Source organism: Lissotriton helveticus, chromosome 3_1 (assembly GCF_964261635.1).
Source record: "Lissotriton helveticus chromosome 3_1, aLisHel1.1, whole genome shotgun sequence".
Taxonomy (NCBI): domain Eukaryota; kingdom Metazoa; phylum Chordata; class Amphibia; order Caudata; family Salamandridae; genus Lissotriton; species Lissotriton helveticus.
In genome coordinates, this window is record NC_136061.1 from 856,082,558 (window position 1) to 856,103,622 (window position 21,065).

At 39.8% G+C, this 21,065-nt stretch overlaps 1 protein-coding gene across 5 annotated transcripts in view; it reads left to right on the forward strand.

The window, feature by feature from the left end:
• THRAP3 (thyroid hormone receptor associated protein 3) overlaps positions 1-21,065 on the forward strand; it is a 271,690-nt gene that overhangs the window by 146,180 nt on the left and 104,445 nt on the right. For all 5 annotated transcript variants that reach the window (XM_078681195.1, XM_078681194.1, XM_078681196.1 and 2 more), the window contains exons 5-8: positions 7,934-8,665; positions 10,580-10,752; positions 11,472-11,583; positions 20,351-20,432. In XM_078681195.1, the coding sequence (XP_078537321.1) occupies positions 7,934-8,665; positions 10,580-10,752; positions 11,472-11,583; positions 20,351-20,432 (1,099 nt within the window). The remainder of the gene's footprint in view (positions 1-7,933; positions 8,666-10,579; positions 10,753-11,471; positions 11,584-20,350; positions 20,433-21,065) is intronic.

Below are 21,065 nucleotides of genomic sequence, written 5' to 3' on the forward strand. Positions count from 1 at the left end.
AATAAATCAGGACATTTTCTAAACCTAGAAATGTCATCTCAGATAAGTGAAATAACTGCTGTCGGTGTGGACACAAACCACTTTCATCAAGAGGAGAGAAAGTACTTGAGGCCCACAAAAAATAGCCTGGAATTTTAAAATGATATGCAAGTCTGAGTACAAGTCCTTAAATGTTATGATTCCCTTCCCCCTCAGCGCCCCCTTCTTTCACAATAAGCTTTCCAGCTGCACTGACGACTCTAATATAGTAATTGCAGTAGTCTGGTGGATGAAATGACAATGGAGATCATTTTGGACTGCTACTCCCGAAGAGTCCAAAACTTAGTTTGCTAGTGCTACTGGTTTAGCTCCTGACTGAGAGTTAATGTACCCATGTATGCAAGAGACCAAAAGAGACAAATGCCTGTAAACACAATGCTGAAATCATAGAACAGATGGCAAAATTAAATGCCTCGTTTCTGTAGTGTTTTTTCCTTTCAAGGTAGAAAAGCATGACCCAGTGGAAGTCCAGCAGCATGCCAGAGTCTTGAACTCTTCAAGTTGAAAGCAGTTGATACTATTGTTGATTGACAATGCTAGATTGGACAGGGTGCCACTTGAGAGCACCACTCTTAAAGATCCTCAGCCTTGTCTAACCATTCTAGATTGTGGTACCACATCCACTGGAGATAGAGTTGCTACTGATTTTGGTACTTGAAGATTTGTTTCAATCACTTTGAGAGAACTTTATTATGTAAGCCTGGTGCCCAATCTCTTCTTTAATAATTCTCCCTTTCACACTAATTGTCCATTAATATTGGTAATATTAGGCTTATCTGCTAGCACTAGAGTGGTTTCATGCTGTGCGTATGTCTTGCTGTGCAAAAAGGATAAATTGTAAAATCTTTTGGGACATGACACTCTTTTAGTGCTTGAACCCAAGACCTTTGCAGTACTTTTTTTCTCTTTTTTTCTGTGGCTTGATTTGAATTAAGCAAAGTTAAACCAATTACCTCTGTACGTGTATGCAGGTTTGTTTACATACGGAATAAAGTGGTTGTCAACCATATCACTCGCCCGTTCTTTTAGTTCTGAATTTAACCTGTTTTCTCTGGCTCACTTGATTCAGTACTGGCCATGACCAGAGACTAGTATACATTATATATTCCTTTTATATATGATACTTCTGTCTGCATATTCCTCAGCTGTTGAATTTCCACAGGTGTCTTACTGGATCTAGCAACTTCCATAGCTGTTTGGTGCCAGTAAGGGGAGCTGGCTTCACATTGGTTCGTGAAGCAACACCTGGCTGATATCACTGGAGTCCTAAGGCTCCCACCAAAGTGCACTAACGTTTTCCTTTTTCTTGCGCCCTGTGATATGGATCCAGAGTTCTCTCCTTCACTCTTCATTCAGATTTCTCTCACTATTTCCGTTGGAGTGCAGTGCAGTGCTGAGGATGGCTCCCTCTAAAATGTCAGGGTTCCCAGCCTTGTCTGTACTGCAGTGAACAAAAGCTAGTTTCAGGCCAGCATTAAGTGTGCATGTGGTGCTTGCGGTCAAGACATGACTTAAGATTGTACAAAAAGTGCGGTCTAATGTACCCGAAACCATAAGATTGAACTTGTAATGGCTGACAAGTTTTGGTGTTGGAGGTGTTTGAGCTTCAGATCAAGATTTTATTGAACTGGTTCAGTTCACCCTGTGGGTCCCCTCTCATCCTCTTGGAACATCCTTGATGCTTTCTGGAATTTTCCTGGCGCTGAGAACTTCACCGGTTGATCTTCTGGTGCTTACACCACCGATAGGTTACAGGACTCCAGCACCGATTCTAGTATTGTTGGTGCCAACACACCAGGCACTTCCTGTTGAGCAGCCTCGGTCTAAAACCAAGGCAATCCTGCAGGGCTCCAGTAAGGAAGTGTAAAAGAATATTCATAGTGGAACAATGGTAACAAGCCTAGCGTATAATGCCTATTATGTGCAGCTCTGATGTAGAGTAAGTTCAAATACCTGATGCAATCTAGCACGATGCAGACTAGCAAGGCAGCTTGCCTTCTCCTACCCCCATCCATTGTCAAAGCAGATTGCTTAGCCTTGCAGCAGGCTTGTAAATTCTATACTTCCCCGGAGGTAGACCTAGATGACCCCTAAGGACCAGTTCATCCGAGGTTACTTAATTTCATGCAGTGTTTCGAAAGGCTGCTGACTTGCATACGTTTCCCTTGCCTACTTTGAAAGCCAAGTCCAACTCATTAACAAAGGTAGTGCCGTCTTCAGCTGTCACCTCTGCACCCTAACTACGGTTTGAGTTTCCTGCAGGCCTAGTTGTGTAGGGCTTCTCGCATACAAAGTAATTCCCAGACACTCTTCCTGGTGACCAACCTGGACTGGGAGTCTTGGAAGCTGGCTGCACGAGGTAAAATGTTTTTAACATGCAGGTCTTAGCTAAACTTGTTTCTTGAAATATGGCACTGATGGTTTTACCAAATCTACCCGACTACCTTGCAAGGGTTTCTTTTGGATGGGCAGCATACCCATAAGCAGGTAATTGGAGCTGGTCTGAATGCAGCCAATTCTTTAGCCAGAGCTAGGGGCACCCTTGGAGCCCTCAGACAGGGTACATGATGTGCTTAACTGGTTTCTCCGGGGATGTCCAAACTTCTTGATGGACATGATCTTTTATGGAGCGAGCATTTATGGGGTCAAACAGATGCTAGGCCAAAGAGATCCAAGACGGGCAGGGGTGTGGGGGCCTGATCTTTGGGCCTTCAGTTTCTGGCAAAAGACTGCTATCAATTTTCCAAATTTTTACGGTTTTGAAAAGGCTTTTGTTTTTTGTCAGCCCTCTCAGTAATCCTAACAACAGAACCAGCTTCTCTGGCAAGACAGGACCGTCTCACCCTGCAACTTCCTCCTCCACTTTCCCTGCGAACTAACCAGCCCCTTCCAAAGGCAACTGTAGTTTCCCCATGAAAGAGCATGTGCAGCCTGTGGGTAGACTGGTATTCTCCTTTCTACTAGCCCAGAAGGCCATTGCCTCGCACCAGGGCAGGTTATAGAAAGGAAGGGAGATGCCCTACCATTCCAACATACCCCCTCCCTATCTTCTATGTTTTGGAAGGAATCTCAATTCCACTCCTGGTGGTTCTCTGCTTTCTAGGTCTATGGGCTTCCTCCATGTTTCAGTGGTTCCAGCACGGTCCGTTCTAGTGGATGTTGTGATCTCCTGGGACCCTGCAATGGATGTTACCTGGTGGTCACTTGGAGGAGCACTTGTCTCAAGGGATGTTATTCCATTCATTATGTGTAACCACAGTGTTGACTGATCCATCCATCCTTGTGTAGTTGTCATCTGGAGAACCTAGTGATCAGAGTTCTCTAGTCCCCAGTGAAGTCACTGCACCTCAGCATGCTTCAACAGAGGGTAATTCAGCTGGCGCTCAAGGCTTTCCTGCCTTCCCTATGGTGTCAGTATGTTTAGATGTTAGCATACAACACTACCACAATGTATCTTGTCAGTAAGAAGGAGAAGCCTCCAATAATGCCCACAATGAGAGGGGCATTTTGCAGTTATTATGAATTTTTGGCTTTACGCAGCTGTCCAATTTGTTTTGCCATTAGGCCATCTCTGGTCCTTTGCCTTCCTTCTTAAATGAATATATTGTTGGGTCATCTTAGTTTACCTTTCACCATTACACACGCTCAATGGCACTTAGGTTGCCAGTATAGGCATTGTCTTCTTTGGAATAGAGACCGTGGTCACGCATTGTTTACTCTTGTCTAGGCCATACTTGCTGTTTCTGGTGTCTAGAGACAACTAGGGCGGGCTAGGTTTTTGCAGTTCTTTTATTTGATAACTAATTTTATTTTGAGGTAGGGTGTCAGAGTGTATAAGAACTCCCTTTTAATGAATTTTGTTTTCTTTCCATTCTGTCCCATTACTATGTTCTCCTTGGTACTGACATTGTGCTCTATGCACTTCTCCAACACTGTCCCTTCTTTGTCACAGTCCTTTCATGAAGAAAGTTCTGCGTGTTAAAGAATGTTCCTTTTTCACCCTGCTGTCACTGTTTTCCGTTGGCCCTTAGGTTTACACTTCTAGTTTTTTCTCTGAATTTGAGTTTTTTTTTTTGCCTCTTCAGTCACCCACTTGAGGAGCTTTGGTTACTCTTTGCCAGCTGTCATACAGGAGGTTCTTTAAAAAAAAATCTTGCTCTTATTCTTCATGCCTCAAGACTAATTGTATCTTCATACTCAACTTCTCTTTCCCTCTTCTTGCAGGACTTACTATGGTAGCTGGCAATGCTCTGGCCTTTTCACTCTTGCTCATTCATGCTTTTAAGGTACCTAAGTGTTCATTTTCCTTTTTTTTGCAGAGATTTATATAGCGCGAACTAGACCCGAACCGGGTATCAGAGCGCTTTACATAGCACCAGTTACGTTACATGAGGACACACTTTCATTTTTTTAGGCACGGGGAGATTAAGTGATTTGCCCAGAATCACAGGAGGTTTTTGGCGTGGTTACCGAGACTCTAACCCAGATCCCCAGGTCCGAGGTTGAGCGCCTTAGCTGTTAGGCCAACCCCTCTCATTGAGGTTGTTTCCATTTTAGCTGAAGTCTGGATCCTTGGCTGTTTTGGCAACTGAGAGGAGTCATTCATCCAGGAATTAATTCCATCTCCATGTGTTGACCAAGGCTGTAGGGTATTGAGGACCTTGCCATGTGTTTTTACATGTTGTTTCCAGTTTGACCAAGATAAACTGTCATTGTTAAACCAACATTAACCATTCACATAGGTGTCCTCACCTCTCCTGCTCTAACAGCCACCACTCAAGTCCTCCCGCCCTGATGCCAATACCCCTGCTTAGCTTGTTCTCTTCTCCATTTACTTAGATGGTCATTTTATAACCTCTACTGCATACCTTCTGTCATGTCTGTAGCACCTCTTTAGTAATCTCACACACTACTTGTTGCACACGGTTCCACAGCCAGTTGATGTTTTGCCCATCCGTTCTTGCATGCATTAACTTGCATGCCTCAGATGAGGTAACATCTATTGGCTGTTATGCGCTGTAGTTTACTAGACCCTCTTATACCCTACCTTTTTATCCCATATACTCCTGTGTTCCCACATGAGATTCCCTAAGAATGAGGCTTCTCTCAATAAATGCCTGTACCGTGCCCATACCTGGAGAGCATTTTACTTCTCCACACAATGTGTACCATTATGCATGCTTATGATCGACAGTTTTAACTGGGGTACTGCTTTTGCTCTGCAGGCTTTGTCCAGTGACAAGCTTGTGTAGCACAGAAAATTGAATCGAATTTTGGTATTTGGCTTCTCCCCTTTCCATTTTAAACATTTTGAAGTATGGGGGAGCAAGCTTGTTTGGGTGCTCTGCTTTATATTTAATTTACATTAAGTGTGTATTTCGATCGTAGCTTTCAGGGGAAAGTGGCGTGGGGAGGTTTTAAAATGGTCTTGGGCCAAATTACTTCTTTTATGAATGTTGAGTGTCCGGGAAAGAAGTTGTTACTCATTAGTTGGTCAAAGGTAGACCAAGTGCTAAACTACTTTTCTTACAATTGTCAGTCATCAAGCATCAGTCCTACATCGGCGGTCTATCAAATTTTAAGCTTGCTATTACTGCATTATTAGAGTATGCATTTTATGACTGGTAACCAAAAACGATAATTCGTATGCAGTACAATAAGGTTTAATCTTTGCTGTTAATTTTGTTTTCAGACACCATGGTATTTAAGGTTTGTGCCAACTATATATAGGTTGAAGTAAATGTGCTGCTTGTTTTATTATAATAATGTACAAAAATTGGGTGCTCCAATTTTGAAACACAAATTGGACTCTTCATTTATAACATTAAACGATTGTGACATTTGTTGTGTGCCTGCAAAGTCCTCCAATTTCACGTCTTGTTATTTTGGATCCCAAGTCTTGCAAATAATTTCAAGGCGCTGAATTTGCAGGGCTCTGCCCCTAATGTATCAGGACTTCATTCAAATATATTTTTTTTAATTTAAGCATGGAAAAAGAAGAGTTGACATGTATACTGGTAACCAAAACAACTTTTATTTTGCTAGATCTTTTCAATAAAATGATGGTTGTGAAATTAGGAAGAAAGTACACAACCTTTACGTCTGATGACCATCTTCTCCCTGAAGGAAAGTGTTAAAATATATAATCAGATCGGAGACCCTGTTCTGAAATCCTGGGAAAAACATGGACAATATCAAGTCACAGGAAATAGGAAAAATATATACCGACGGAAAGTCGTAAAGTAAAAAATCAGCCACGGTAACCAATCCACCGCTCATCTTTACCCCTAACCAACTTGAAATCATGTTTCCTGAATGCGTATTGTTTTATTTTACAGTGTGCAGAGATTTTTAAATCTTCTAGGAGACTTGCATCAACTTTTGAAATAGCCTTTAAGACGTTTTGTGAGTTTAAAGCAAAACGCTCCAAAGGAGAGTTCTCTGGTGATTAGAGAAATAGGAAAATACAAATTGACTGGCTGCATATTTCTAAAGTGGCTGAAAAGTTTGATAAATCCAAAAATTGTCCGCCTGGTTTCAATGCTTAATTGGAAGCTAACTTGTGGTAAGTAGAATGATTGTAATAGCTTTTGCACTAAGTTTTCTGCCCCATTTTATCTTTGAGCTTTAACTTTGTGCACCTGACGGTTTCAGTAATAACTACTTTTTATCACAGCTATGTTTAAAGTTTGTTTCTGACTTGAATGACCTCAACCACTGGTGTGCAGGGTCCTAATTAAAAGTTCGTTTAAAGATGCATTTACTTTTTTAGTTGCTGCGCAACATTTTTGTGATAGCGGATAGTAACATTTTCCTATGGCAAGAATTCATTCCTTGTGGAGGAACTTCTTTATAATCTCTCAGATGGTGTCCCTGCATTTGGAATGCATTTCTGGTAGCAGGAACGTGTTTATCAAAACATTTTTAAAACAAACTGTTCTTACCTGGAGATGTGTAGAGTTCAAATGTGTTGAACTCATGATTGCATCTTTTGAAGTATTGCAGACAAATTGATAAGACGGGTCATTTAGATTGCAGCAGTTTATTTACCATTATCTTTAACATCTGTTGAGCTAAGACATCTTATGATCTCTGTCCAGTTTAGTCTCATATGGTGTTCGTAAACCTATAATGATGATGAATCTATTTTTAAACCTGTTTTAAAAATGTGTTGACCTGAATTCCAATGTCACATTGATTTGGCTCATTCTAGAAAACGGAGTACAAATGTTGAACTAGCCTAATATTCTATTGTATCTTTTGTTGGAGGAAAAGTACTAGTCTGGTAACCATATTGTTGGCCATAGTGCTTGATTGTACTTGTCCAAGACTGTCTTTCTAGCCTTGTGGTTAAGGTAATAGTATTTACACTATTAGACCACGTCTGATTTTATAGTTTCTTGGGGCTTCTCTTTGCCACCTTCAGTATAGCTTTTCCAAAGCTGAACGTTCAGTCTGAATATTTAAATACTGGTTTACAGCATTGTCTATCGTTAGCAAATGTGATTACATTTTAAAAAACAAACATCGCAACATTATTCACCCGATCCCTCAACTTTTTTTTTGTTTAGTAATTTTACCTTTTTTTGATGTTGGCATTTCAACTTGAAATGCAATTATTTTCTGGGTATTGTCGTAATTTCATTTTCATTTCATCTGCCATCTAGTTAAGTAAACTGGTCAGTTTCAACTTTATTCACTAGCTAAATATTCAGATTACCTTCAATTTCAAACATAACTGCCAAAGGATGCAATCGGAGAAACCTCAAGGATTATCAACCATTTGTTCTTTCCTAATCATTGTGAATTCTAAAAATGTTACTAAGTACTGTTCTACCCCTGATCTACTGGATCCAAGGAATGTTGCTTAAACCTGTTTTCCATTTGCAAACAGATATTTGGAGGATCTGAAGACCAAGTCATCTGACCTGGACCGCGATGCTGGAAAGGACAAGGAGTCTAAAATGGGCAGCCTGGAGAAAATGAAGGATCGTGGTAGCCCCAGCGACTTTGCCATGAATGAACTGGAAAAAGCTTACCGCAGTAGCCAGTCGCCAAAAAGGTATAAAATGCGGGATGATTTTGACAAGATGAAGATGGCAGATTTTCACAAGGAGAAACGGTATGGAAAAGATGATGCAGATGACATGGATAAAAAAGTTCCAGTTAGGAGTCGGAAAGATTCTGACTTTGATAATGATGCAAAACCCTTATCAAAAGCCTTTGCTTCATCCAATAAAAATCTAGACCCTTATGACCCAGGTAAATGGGAGGAGATAAAGTTCCCAAAAGATAAACAAAGGAAGTCTGAGGAAATCGATGATGAGGAGGACAATGATGATGAAGACTTATTTCCCCCGGAGCGGTCCAAGAAAGAGGAACGAGCGACAGCCAAAAGGGCAGAGCAGGCTCAGAAAGCTTCAGTGCCAGATAAGAATTTCCGAGTGACCGGTTTCAAAGCTGTGCAAGAGAAGAATGCTGCTTCCCCTCCAAGGAAGGGTTCCGAGGTCCGAGAGCGGGAAAAAGGGGCTGCTCGGGATATGGCCTTTGCAAAATCAACCTTTTGCATTAGCCGAGAGACTGGATCAAGCATCCGAATCGATTCCTTTGACGAGGATCTTGCACGGTAAATATTCTCATTACCTTGCATATATTTCTTTAATTGTATGTATTATGCACTGCTTCATAGTGCATCGAATATAAAGATAGTTTTGTTAAAGTGTGGACATGTTTAAAATAAAGAGGAAAAGGTGCGGTTTGCTTTTCTAGCTACAATTTGACAGTGGGATAAAAGCACGAGGTAAAGAAGTCGAGCAACAAGAAGTCCAATGAGCGAAAAGGGAAATGGCATATACAACAAGTATGTTTGCCAGTATAAAATTCAAGAGAAATTTAAAGGAAGCAAAGGCACATAAGGGAGGCATTTAATTATTGGTCTCGCATGCTGTTTTCGGTAAATAAAGCATGCTAATCTATTTAACTGGTTTAGAAGCAGCAACACAAAAGCCACTGACTAGACTAAATGGGCAGCAGATGTAGTGAAAACCCAAGAGCAGTGCCTCAGCAAAAACACCTGTTCCAGCAACCGAGCTGAACATACATCTGAGTGACTTCAGTGCTTATTAAAACAGTCACTGGTAATTTATTAAACCGAGTTTAGCAAACATTGTGCAGTTGAGCAACCACCATACACAAGGCTGTGTAAACAGACAAGTGTCTGAAGTAAAGATTGAAGGAAATGACTGGCATGAGGCCAGAAAGTTTAGAGGAAAGGCCTTAACCCAGACCTAACACTCCAGGACAGTGTTTAATCTTTAAAACTGTTCCCTAATAGTTGGAGCTGGGGCATGGATAAAAATATTTTCCACTGGAGAAGGCTGGTAAAACTGCATCACTGTATATGACTTTCCTAACAGACCACATAACCAAGAAATTGAGTTTTTAGATATTTTCGTAGTCTGGTCTTTTGACATTTTCGCAAAATCTAATTAAATACAAATTAATATTTCTACCTTTTTCAAAAAGCCTTTTCAGTTGGTGTAGCTAATTGCTGAAGTGCAACGCGTCGCAGCTCACAAATGTAGTTTGACAAGAATGTAAGCCTAACGTGGCTTACCTTCGCTGCAAGTCTCACCCTTTTATGGGCATTTTATGCAAATGCAGTGTTGCATGGTACTACCTAACTCGAGGTTTACTGTTAACCTATCGATCCTGCTGCTATGCTTCTGTGCAGCTAATCTCCAAATATAGCATTTTTTAAAGATTGTGACTTCGTTCTTTGCCCAGCACCACGAATATATTTGAATAGTAGCATAAATTGCATTTAGATAGTGCTTGTGAAATATTTAGTTGGGGCAAGACCGGAGTTACCATTTGGCATTTTGGCTTGTATTTGTTACCGGGTAAAGTATTTGCTTCTGGCATAATTCTGAGTTCCTGTTTCTGTCAAGAGGTATAGGGTGCTTGGGAATTTGGAAGAGAACGTAAAACAGGTGTTCACCAGCTTTCAAGGTGACTATTCTTCCAGCCATGGGGGCCTCTTGAGTCGTCTTCGTGCTGAAGTGCATCTAGTAGGAGTCCCGCAGCACTTCCTCCTCACTGCAGGTTTCAGAAATTAGTCCTGTGAATATTGGTTTAGGTGAATATGGTATATAGGGCTACACAAACTAGTTAAGATTTTACTATTTCTGTGTCCAGCCACAAAAGCCTCTCTTTAATGCAAATAATTCAGGTGGTATATGAAAGGGTCACTTTCTTATTGAGAGAGAAAAAGGTTGTTAGAATATCGCACCTTGAAAAGGCACTTACCTAAGCCTACTTGGCATTAGTGGCCTGTATAAATCTAGTTCCTTCAACAGGGGGTGCTTATCCAAAGCTGGTGTTTTGAATCGATTGTTCAAAAAATGTAGTAATGCATGTAAGCTTACATAATACCATAGAACTACTTTAAAAACATTGAGTTTACAGATAATAAAATGTATATTGTACTTAGGAATGTAACATTTAAAAATAACTTTTCTAAATATGCTTCGTCTTGCAGGCCCAGTGGAATGTTGGCTCATGAGCGCAAACTTTCTCGGGATTTGGTTCATACCAACAAAAAGGAAGCCGATTTCCGTTCCATTTTTCAGCACATACAGTCGGCACAGCCTCAGCGCAGTCCTTCCGAGCTGTTTGCTCAGCATATAGTGACCATCGTACACCATGTTAAAGGTAGATTTCAAAAACCTGTTCTGACACCAATAGGCACTTCAGTCAAGGCAAATCCTCAGAATCAAAAAAGCATACACTAGCATAGAAAATATCCAGGGGTTCTTCTACCCAGACTTCCCAATTTGTGTCACTTTCTGATCTTAACTTCGCAGCTTCTGCACTTTAAGTATAGGGTGTCTTAGCATTCACTACAACTTTTTAGTGTAGGAGTCCGTAAACCATTTTATTTACGACATTTAAAATGTGGCTTCCATAGACCACCCTGCTCCACACAATTTATTATGGCCATGTAACTTTAATTTGTTCTTTACTTAAATGCCTGCCATCACTGAAAGTGGGTCATATCTATGATGTTCTTCAGTTCTTGGGTCCCCTGGTTTATTCCATCGAACGCAACACTTTTGTTTTAACTTGTGGTATTTAAATGCAGGAGGGAAGTTGCACTCACTGAACAATGCAAACTTTTAAAATCTTCTGTAACAAAGCATGCATTTCTTTGATAGTACAGCCGTCTCCATGCAAGCCAAGTGGCAACATTTACTTTTGACAGTTTTTAAAGTTTAATGCATTTGATTGTTGGACTAAGCTATTTTTCCTACTGTATTTTTTATCCTCTTGAATCCCTTTCAGACACAGTTTGTTCCTCTCTTTGAGGCTGCTCTTCTGAAACATAAATTAAATTAACTGGGTGGTGTTTCTCCCCTAAATAAAATCAACAGAGCATCATTTTGGTCCCGGGGGAATGACTCTGAATGAACGGTTTACAAAGTACTTAAAGAAAGGAGCTGACCAGGAACCTACTAAAAGCAAGAAGAGCCCAGAAATACACAGGTAGATTTCTGACTTTATTTATACATTTTTTTATTTGCATAAATCGCTCATTTGTTGATGTGTTGTCTTGTTTTGGTTTCAACATCTATTGTAAAGATTTCTTTGTATGCATTTTGTCAAATTGTGGTGTGTTGTGTTTTTCTTCAGATTGCAAGACATTGAGCTGTAATGAAGACATTTAAATTACTTCCCCTATGCACACTGGGGTGTAACTAAATGTTCACACCCTTTCACAAGTGATGCGTGTGTGCTAAATTTTTAACTGAGATGGCAGAAGCTCAGTAGTACTAGGTGTTTTGAGCATACAGCAGGGTATGATGGAGTGTACAACAGCAAGCTGCCAGTAGAGTACGTCTTTGGAAGCGGAGACACTGTCCTGGTTAGGAGAGACTAAGTTGCTGGTGACCAAAGACCGTGCTGAGAAGACTGGCCTCTGGGGCCGGGAGGGGCCCAACCTTGTATAGTCTAGAAGGGGAGAACGGCTTGGTGGCACTCTGTAGGGGCCAATAATTTCCGCAGCTCTGCATTTTGGTAAGACGAATTGCCCCAGCACCTTCTACCTCCCACTCTTTACAACTCTGAGCATAGGACACCCACTCTGAACCTAATTAAACGTGTTACTACATGTTGATGGCTCACTGTAAGCTTCATTTTTAGTTTGGAGTGCTGGCTGGTCAGCAGCGTGATGATGGAACATAGGCATTGTAATGCAATCAGCCTTGCCAAGTGTCACTCATTAGTTGTTCGACTAATGCAAATGTATTATCACCGCATTACTGCACTGAAACAAATATTAAATGTAGTTCCGTGCTCCTCCGATTGGCCTCTGAAGTTGTGGGCACTGCATGTTTTAAAAACGTTTTTCTGGGACACTGAGGTGGCTCGTGCATACAGACAGAGCCGTATTTAGAAGCTGCTGCCCGTCTGGTATTATCATTGGGATCAAAGAGGTCACATGTTTGTAGGTTAATACTGTGGATGCAGCCTTCTCCTGCTTTGTGCTTCTCTGGGACTGCGAACGATTGTCAAGAGGCATTATGTGAGAAACCTCCATCTGCTGTGCCATTGTTCACTTTATACCCATGCAGCAACCATTCTCCCGAAAATTACACTATGGGCCTCCTGGCCCTGAAGCGAATAGAGAATCTGTGGCCTAGACAGATCCCATGGACTTCTGAGCTCCTCGGTATGGTGGTCCCGGCCAGCACCAATAGGTTTTTAAAAGATCCGCTCAGGGAGGAGGCACGTAAAGGCTGAGTTTGTGGACATCCCCCTCAGTTTCAGGCAGAAAAGTGTCATCCAAGGTAGTGCGACTGTTCCCTTTCCATACAGTGACCCTTGGTTTGCTAAATAGTCGTTAAAGGAGGATTGATACATTTTCCTTTATAATGTTGGGTTTCCGTAGCATGTTTTAAAACCGCAATAGCATGAACTTGTCAGTATGTGCTTGTCATAGTGTTGTGTATGTGCTATTTTACATTTTTGGCATTCTTCTGATGATGCAAGTAACGTCATCTTGAAGAACGTTTCAGTCCTTAGGCAGCCGCATAGCTCAATAACTTAAGACTCTGTTGCCTTGTGTGTTAAATGTAATGCAAATGGTTTAAATAGCATTGTGCCTTCTATTCCATTAATTCTCTCACAATTAATAAAATTGAAAATTACTGGGCCTGAGTGCTGAGATCTTCTGCTAGACTTGTGTGACGGTGAATCAAAAGTTTTTCTCCAGTGCAGTCTGTCCTGCTGCTTTACCTCAGAAGGAACTTGCCATTCACCTCAAAGCCATGAAAGTCGCCACAAAGACTCTAGTTCCCAGTATGGTTTCTTTTATCCAGTCACTGGCAGCTTATATTTGAGACGCCTCTATGAAACACTGATGTATAAACCCAGAGGTTACACAGATACTAGAGGAGAGGCATGAAGCTCCATCACTGCTGTTGTGAGCTCCAAAACAAAATAAATAACCATGTCTCGCCACTGTCCTTTTCAATCCGGGTGCCGGACTAGCATGTCCACCACTCATTGGTTTCATGTTTCACTATGCTGGTTCACCGCTGGCCCTTAATGGGTTCCAGAGTGGCATGCTACTCGCTGAGGGGGCGCTTCAGCGCCTCTTTGGGGTGGCAGGCACTATATAAAAGCAAACCTTTTTATCTCTTCTACTTCTCCACTATCCTTCTCAATCCAAATAACTGACTGACATATCCACAGCTCAAATTACTTTCATATCTTCACCATACTAATTCACCACTAATCATCTGGGTTCCGGAGTAGCCTGCTACTCGCCGAAAAAGTGCTTTGACGCCTCGTCGGGTAGAAAGCGCTATATAAGTTCAATTACAATACAACATAACTTTCACAAGTGTTTTTTACTCCAAGTCCTATTTCTATCTTCCTTTTCTTTCCGGGTAAGGTCTCACTTCTGTTTATCTTCTCATATTTTTCTTTTTTCTCATTTCTTTCTTTTCTTTATCCATTCTTCCATTTCCTTATTCACTTTATTACTCATCTACTCAAGTATTTATTTATCCGTTTATTTATCCATTATTCATTTATCTACTTAGCTTAATTATTTAGCTATTTTATACCCTTCACGAACTTCCATAACTCGTATGTCATTCTTCATATTATATACACAACATATTTTACTATTTCTAAATTATATTTACCCATCCCATTATTTTTCCCACGATTATTTTTAGCCAGAATTAGATTTCCTAACCTACAATGTCTATTTTCCATTTCTCTTAACTTTTATTTCATTTATCCTATTTCCTCTCCTTTCCTTTCTTATATGCATGTTGTTTCTTCTATATATCATACTATATATATATGTTAAATCACTAGACTTTTATGGGTCTACTATGATGTATTCTACTTTTATGAATGTATATACCTTTAATCTCTCAATATAGAACTACGACAAAAAAAATTAATGGCAAGTTACTTTCTTTTGTTATGTGGTTTGCGCAGCTACTTTATTAAGTTGTCGTGACATTTTAAGTTTCCTCAGAGTGGTCCCCAGAAGATATATTTTTGGTATGTATTTTACACTCAGATGTTCGCTGCTTGAAACCATGGTCTTAGAATTGTCCGACTAATTCCAAACCAATAAACGTTGCAATTATTAGTGAAATAATGTAATCCTAGTACTGAGCTGTTTGGGGTATGCAGTCATACAGTGACAGTATCAAGGCTAAGATTTCCATTAGCTTTTCATGCAGATATCTTTGAACATGTGACCCTTTTCAATTTCATTTCCAAATTTATTTAGTGTTACAGGAAATTCCAAGCGTTACTTACTACCTTTAGTAGAGTGCTTTTCCTCCCCTGAATGGTTCTCTTGCTGCAGTTTTGATTAAGTACAAATATGTCTGATAGGCAGTCTAAGTGGTGAAAAAGGACCGTGTTCAGCTGTGTAGGTTTTATAGTTACATAGCAATTGATAACATTTTGATAAAGGTCATTTTGTGACTTCTTTGAAGCCTGCAAGCACCACTGTGGCAAGGAGCCATTTGAGTATATATTGGAATTCTAACACATTAAAAGGATTTTACACTCCAGTTTCTTTATGAAGGCTGGAATGTTGGGAATCTTTCATGTGTAGAGAGGGAGATTGGTCAATGCACATGGTTGATATTTACCACCTCTGTAGTCTCTGAAAATAAACCAGAGAGGTACGTGTTTCAGGTGTAAGGGGAATATGGAAGCAGGATATAGTATGGTGAAAAGAGGTGGTTAACTATTTGCGAAAGTGATTGAGAGCATTTCTTCAATAGCCCATGACCACTTCAATAAATATTTCGGAATAAAAACTTTCACAAACCTAACTTCTCTAGTCCTATGAAGGAATTTGTTAGCCATTTACGTTCTCTTAAACTGTGATGCACCTTTTATTTTGTAAGGCTGAAGCTATTAATTCGTTAATATATAGTCTAAATAGGGTGACTTGTTCTCTGTCTTGCCCTTCGTTTAACCAGAGTTTGTGCAGCAAAAGTGGGTAATGGTAACTTTTCCATCACTTTCACAGTAAGTACTTTTATCCACTAATTCACCAGTGTGAATGTCTTAACGAATGGAGAAACGTCATCATAGACATACCTTGAACAGTTCAGAGGTTTAAAAACTGCTCAGACGTTTAAATACTGCATGCTTTTGCACCAGGAGCAGGATCAGTAATGTCCTAATCTGAGATGCATGGTATTTTGGATCAAGGAGTAGAACCAGCCATGATGCAGCCTTTTCTGGACAATGTAAAGTTCTAAATACTGCACCAAAAAATAATACTTAATGTCACCACAGAAGGAGCTGCTAGTATTTTATTATGCAAGATACCCAAGGAAAAATTTCCCAAAGCGTAGGGAAAAATGAAACTAAATCGTAAAACATATTTTTCTCTTTCAAGGAAATCTTGGTTGATACAGAGCACTAAATGGGCATCCCAAAGCACTTTAATAAAACAATAACATTATTACATTTTCTTCACAAGACACATTTTGTCACTATCTGTCTATATTGGCCGAATTTTAGTAACTTAAAAAAAAAATCTAAATGCACTTCAAGATAAACAATTTATAGGTGGATAGTGTTGTATCTTGCATTTTCTGCAAAATAGCAACAATCTGTAATAGATAAACCCAGAGCTCACACGACTATGGGTGAATCTGCAACTGATGTGTTGAGAAGTATCAGATTTGCAGAGCAGCTGCTTGGATGTTGGTCCACTAGAGGAATTGACTCGTGACAACTTCTTTAGTGAACCCTCAAATAGATCAGATCTGGGAAAACGAGGAGGGTTTTCTCTTTTCTTCTGTCACATTTCTAAGCGATGGTCTTGCTTATCTTGCAAAGCTTTTCAGAGCGATACCCTATGACAAAGGGGACCTTTATCTGTAATTCTAGTTCACCTTTATGGGAATCTCCATAGGAACCAATTAAAACTCCCTCTTGTGTCATTGGCCTTTTCTAATTTTTCTTGAAAAGGTTTGTACTTATCACGTTTCTTAACCTAGTAACTTGTTAAAGTATATTTGGATTAATAAAAATGAATTTTGGCCAATATTGCTTAATAGGCATCCAGAAATAAGATTTTTAGATCTCTCCTGCGCATGTGCTGCATAGGAGGACCTTTAGCCGTGGCTCTGCTCTTTTTGGAAGCACACACTTGTGCTTGTTGCGGCATCCAGCTTGCAGCAGCGAGCAGGGGCGCGCTCCCTCATGCTTGTTTAATTTATTAGGACAATAAGGATAGCCTGACTGAGCATTATCTGCCGCAGTACTTATTCAAGGCAGGAGCTTGTGCCAACTAGGGGCTTTAAAGCTGCAAGTCCCAGCTCTGCTGCTAACTTACTGTGTTTTCCTTAGGCGATCATCTCGTAACCCACATTCTAAAGCGTCAGTTTGAGGATATCTGCGCATTAGTGCAACAGGATACTTGGAAACGTCTATATGGTGAAGCTTCCTTACACGGTGCCGATGTTTGCATTTCTGTCTGTGGTTGCACAAACCATGCAATAATGGTAAATTGGCATGACGCTGCATACAAGTGTTGCCAAAATGATGTATAATTTTCAGACGTCGTTAATATCCTAGTCAGTAAAGGAGAAAATGTACTTCTGCTTTATTCATTAACACCTGTGAATTGTGCCAAGGATTTGTCAGACTGCCCTTGTGCATTTTTTAAGCAGCCATTGTATAGCTCCTTCTACAAAAAGTGTTGCGTCGTAGCGGTTTCTCAATCTGGGTACAATTTTCGATCGATTCTGGCCTTCTGGATGCCTTATATTGGCATACACTCGCCTGTACTTCATCACTATTTGCGTCTGCTGCTCCCTCCCTTAAGAGCAGTAGTATCCAGCTACTAGAGCTCTTATTGCATTTTTCGCTTTACTGGCTCGCCTGTACTCCCACACTACCTACTTGGATCAGTGCCTTTGTTTTTGGTTTCTAAATGTGTGTATTTTATATTTGCTCCGGAATCTGCCTGATGGAGAACTAGCATTTCAGCTAAGTAGTTTCCTTCTTAAATAGACAGTGACGTGAGTGAATTGAGACAAATATTAAGCAGGTGCTGTTCCACTCTGTTATGCATTATAGTGGCAACTGAAGTTATTTCAATGGCTGGTCTATTCTGCTTTGGTGAGCAGGATCTTAGAGCATTAATCTCTTCCTTTTTCTAAATGGGACATATTTTAGCAAGATACTCCCAAGAACTTGACTTGACCTCAAGACGGAGAACAGAAAAACTGCCACCACATGAGCCTGTCCATGTATGTCTTGAGTTAGGTTTTCAATTTTCATATTTACTTATGGTCTTTGAGCAGATTGTCCTTGTATTTCCGAACTTCCAGGATGCACTTTCAGCGTGAAACTATTTGCTATCAAGAGGCCTTTCAGCACAGTCAACCTCTGATGTCTTAAACACTAAGAACTTGTTAGTCTACCAAATCGCCTCATCTTTAAATTAGTTGTCAATTAGTCTTCATGTAGGAAAATGGTTCGTGCTCAAGAGGAGTCCAGACTAAAGTCTTAGAACACTTGTGTTTTTGGTCTGAAATTAGTTGTATTCCTGAAAGTCACTGGTTTTGAGTGCCCTCATTCAAAAAACATCACTTCAGGAAGAAGCTCTTTCTCAAAGCAAAGATCTTGAACTCCCGGCATGTTACATGACTTCTGATGGAAGCTTCTGAGTTGCCTTGGAGCCTCCGCTCCCCAAAACGGCCTCTTCTGACATCCCTCATGAACATAGCCATTTGACAAGTCCACCTGTTTCCATGGGTGAGCAACTAGGTTGACTGTCCCTAAATTTGAAGACGCTAGCATAATCTTTAGTAGTCTTCAAAACTGTGCATGACCCTTATTCGGAAGTACTGTTTCAGTTCATCTCTGGCCTCATAGAACCAGGGTGGACATCTTCTTAATTGGCTACCACAAAGGCTGCTATTTGAAAAAGGACTTCTGAACAATTTGTGAATCTGATCCCAGCCACAAAATGTAGAGAACACATCCAACATCTACATTAAATACAAGCTGTTAAAAGGAAAGTCTGAAAAAGGAATAAAGACCAGCAAACCAGAGGCTCGGAATGCTAGCCCTTAAGCAGGGCTTCCTTTAGCTTCAAGGGGACTTGATGTTTGCATATCCTTTTTAGGGTGCATATTTCAAGGAAACCTGAGTTTATAACGTATGATAAGGAAAAGCCACTGCATATACAAGGTTCTTCTTTCAGCGTGAAATAAAACGTATGCACATTATTGTTATACATACTGGTAGAGTCTGCACATCAGATTTAGATCTAAAATAAAGTAATTGGTTCAGAAATGAACTTTCTAAATGCAGACTAACATTTCCATGCCATCTCGAATTTATTGCTTTTATCTGAAGGGTCCAGATTAGCCTAATCAAATCAGTGGAGAACCTCCAATACCTGGATCCATTTTGGACTCGCAAATAAAATCATTGAAAGCTCTATCCTCTGTAAAATATGGCTTTTTCTTCTGGTAATTGTCCAACAGTTAGCCAATATCCTCCCTCCTGAACTAAATGGTAATCTATATTTATTTTGTTTGAAATGCTCATCTGAACGACTCATCAATGTAGAGAATTATTGGTGTGTGGGACGATAGATTGAGTCTGTATGTGCAATCTGTGGGCTCTTAAAACTTAATGAGAGTGTGACCTCGGATTGCAAACCTCTATTTCCAGAAATCCTGGTCTCTGCAATAATCGATGTCTTATTTGTACTATGTTTGATTTGAGCAAACCAGAAAGGAGCAGGATGAAGGATACTATTGATTTAAGTTCAACATTTTATTAATAGTTTACCGCCTTGTGTCCAAAATGCAGAAATGTATACATCTAGCAGAATTACGCTAGAAAGCATACCTAAGGTTTGTGAATTTGTAATGTTAAGAATGTTTCAAGAGTTATGAAATCAGCAGGTGTTTGCAAATGGAAACTAGAAGAAATGCTTGGACTTTGCATCCTACTGATCTGGCAGTTCGGGCTTGACTGTTCCCATGGGGAGCAGCATCCTGACTGATTTGCATATGGCTGGGTCTAAACTGGAATGGCAAGGGGAGCCAAAAAAACATTCATTTTGGCCCAGATCTCTGTACAGGGGTGAATGTATGATATTGTTCTGCATTCTGTCCATTAATTGTTCTTTTTTCAGCTTTCATGTTTGTGGCAGCCTCTCTGCGAACAATGCCCTTAGTTTACATTTTTTCAATTTTAAAAAAGACTTGTGAAAGAGGTTTCTATTCACCTTTAACTAATGTAGTAATTTGGTGGATGTTGTAAAAAGAATGAAATATCACCATTTTAGCCTCTTAATGGGCTGGCTCCTAAGAGTATTTCCCTCTAAGCAAACTAGAGTTATACAGGTAAGTAACATTAGGAAAGAATCCTTACAGAAATAGTTTTACATTTTCACCGTTTTTTATACACAACACATTAATTAAGAAAAACACCTAGCTTATTCAAAGCAGTTCAGAGGGCTGACCTAAAATGTTTTATGGAGGGTAGTAGTCCTATTGTTTTTTCTGACCAAATTATTCTTTCATACCAAAAGTTTCTTTAGAATCTGCTCTAAATCGCACTGAACTCTTTCTTTGAAAATCTCGCAATACAGGTAGTGACATGTTCTTCACACCTTGTAAATTGAAAAGCAGTCATTTTGTGACTTGGTTGACATGCACCATGTCTTAAAAGAACGCAAATGGTTTAATTAGATTCATGACCTCGCTTTCTTGATTCGTTTTTTTAGGAGGATTGATATATCCCCCACAGCGTTTAGAAAAGGCTTTGCTCATGAAGAAGCAAAGATCTCCAAGGAATCTGGCAACAAGGTAAAGTATTTTTTCAGAAATTATGCAGAATTGTTGTACATTGGGTATTATCTATAAAAACATGTTGCTTTTCTTGCTCTCGACTTAAGTTTGTGTTTTTCTTTTAAGGATGTGCATAATTCTAAAATGATCTACAAAGGGTATAATGTTTATTAAATATATCAACACAACCTTTGTGAAGTGGTTAGAATATGGTAAAAATGAGCCCAAAAAATCAATTGAGGTGAGCTTGAAAAAAGGATTTTTGGAACTCAAGTGCCCCTGATGAGAAGAAACTTGTTGTGGTTGTTATTTCTGCGTGTAAGTATTACATCAATTGTATACATGCAATATTACCAACCATGTTTGCAAACTCCTTGCATGTCAATGGAAAACTGTTACAATTTAATGTCAGAACAAAGAACGTAGTTGTTCATTAGATTTTGAACACCGTGCTTATTTGTCTCTTATTGATCCTTATTGTTTAACATATTTTTAAAGAAAATGTTGAATAATTTTTCCTTAATACGTTTGAAACCCAAAGTGGATAGAAATCTGGTATCATTCATGATAATCCGAATTAGTAATTTTACTGAAGTTGTTACTTGAAGCTCGTTACACAAAAAAAAAATATGGTAATGGCTTCTAGATTTC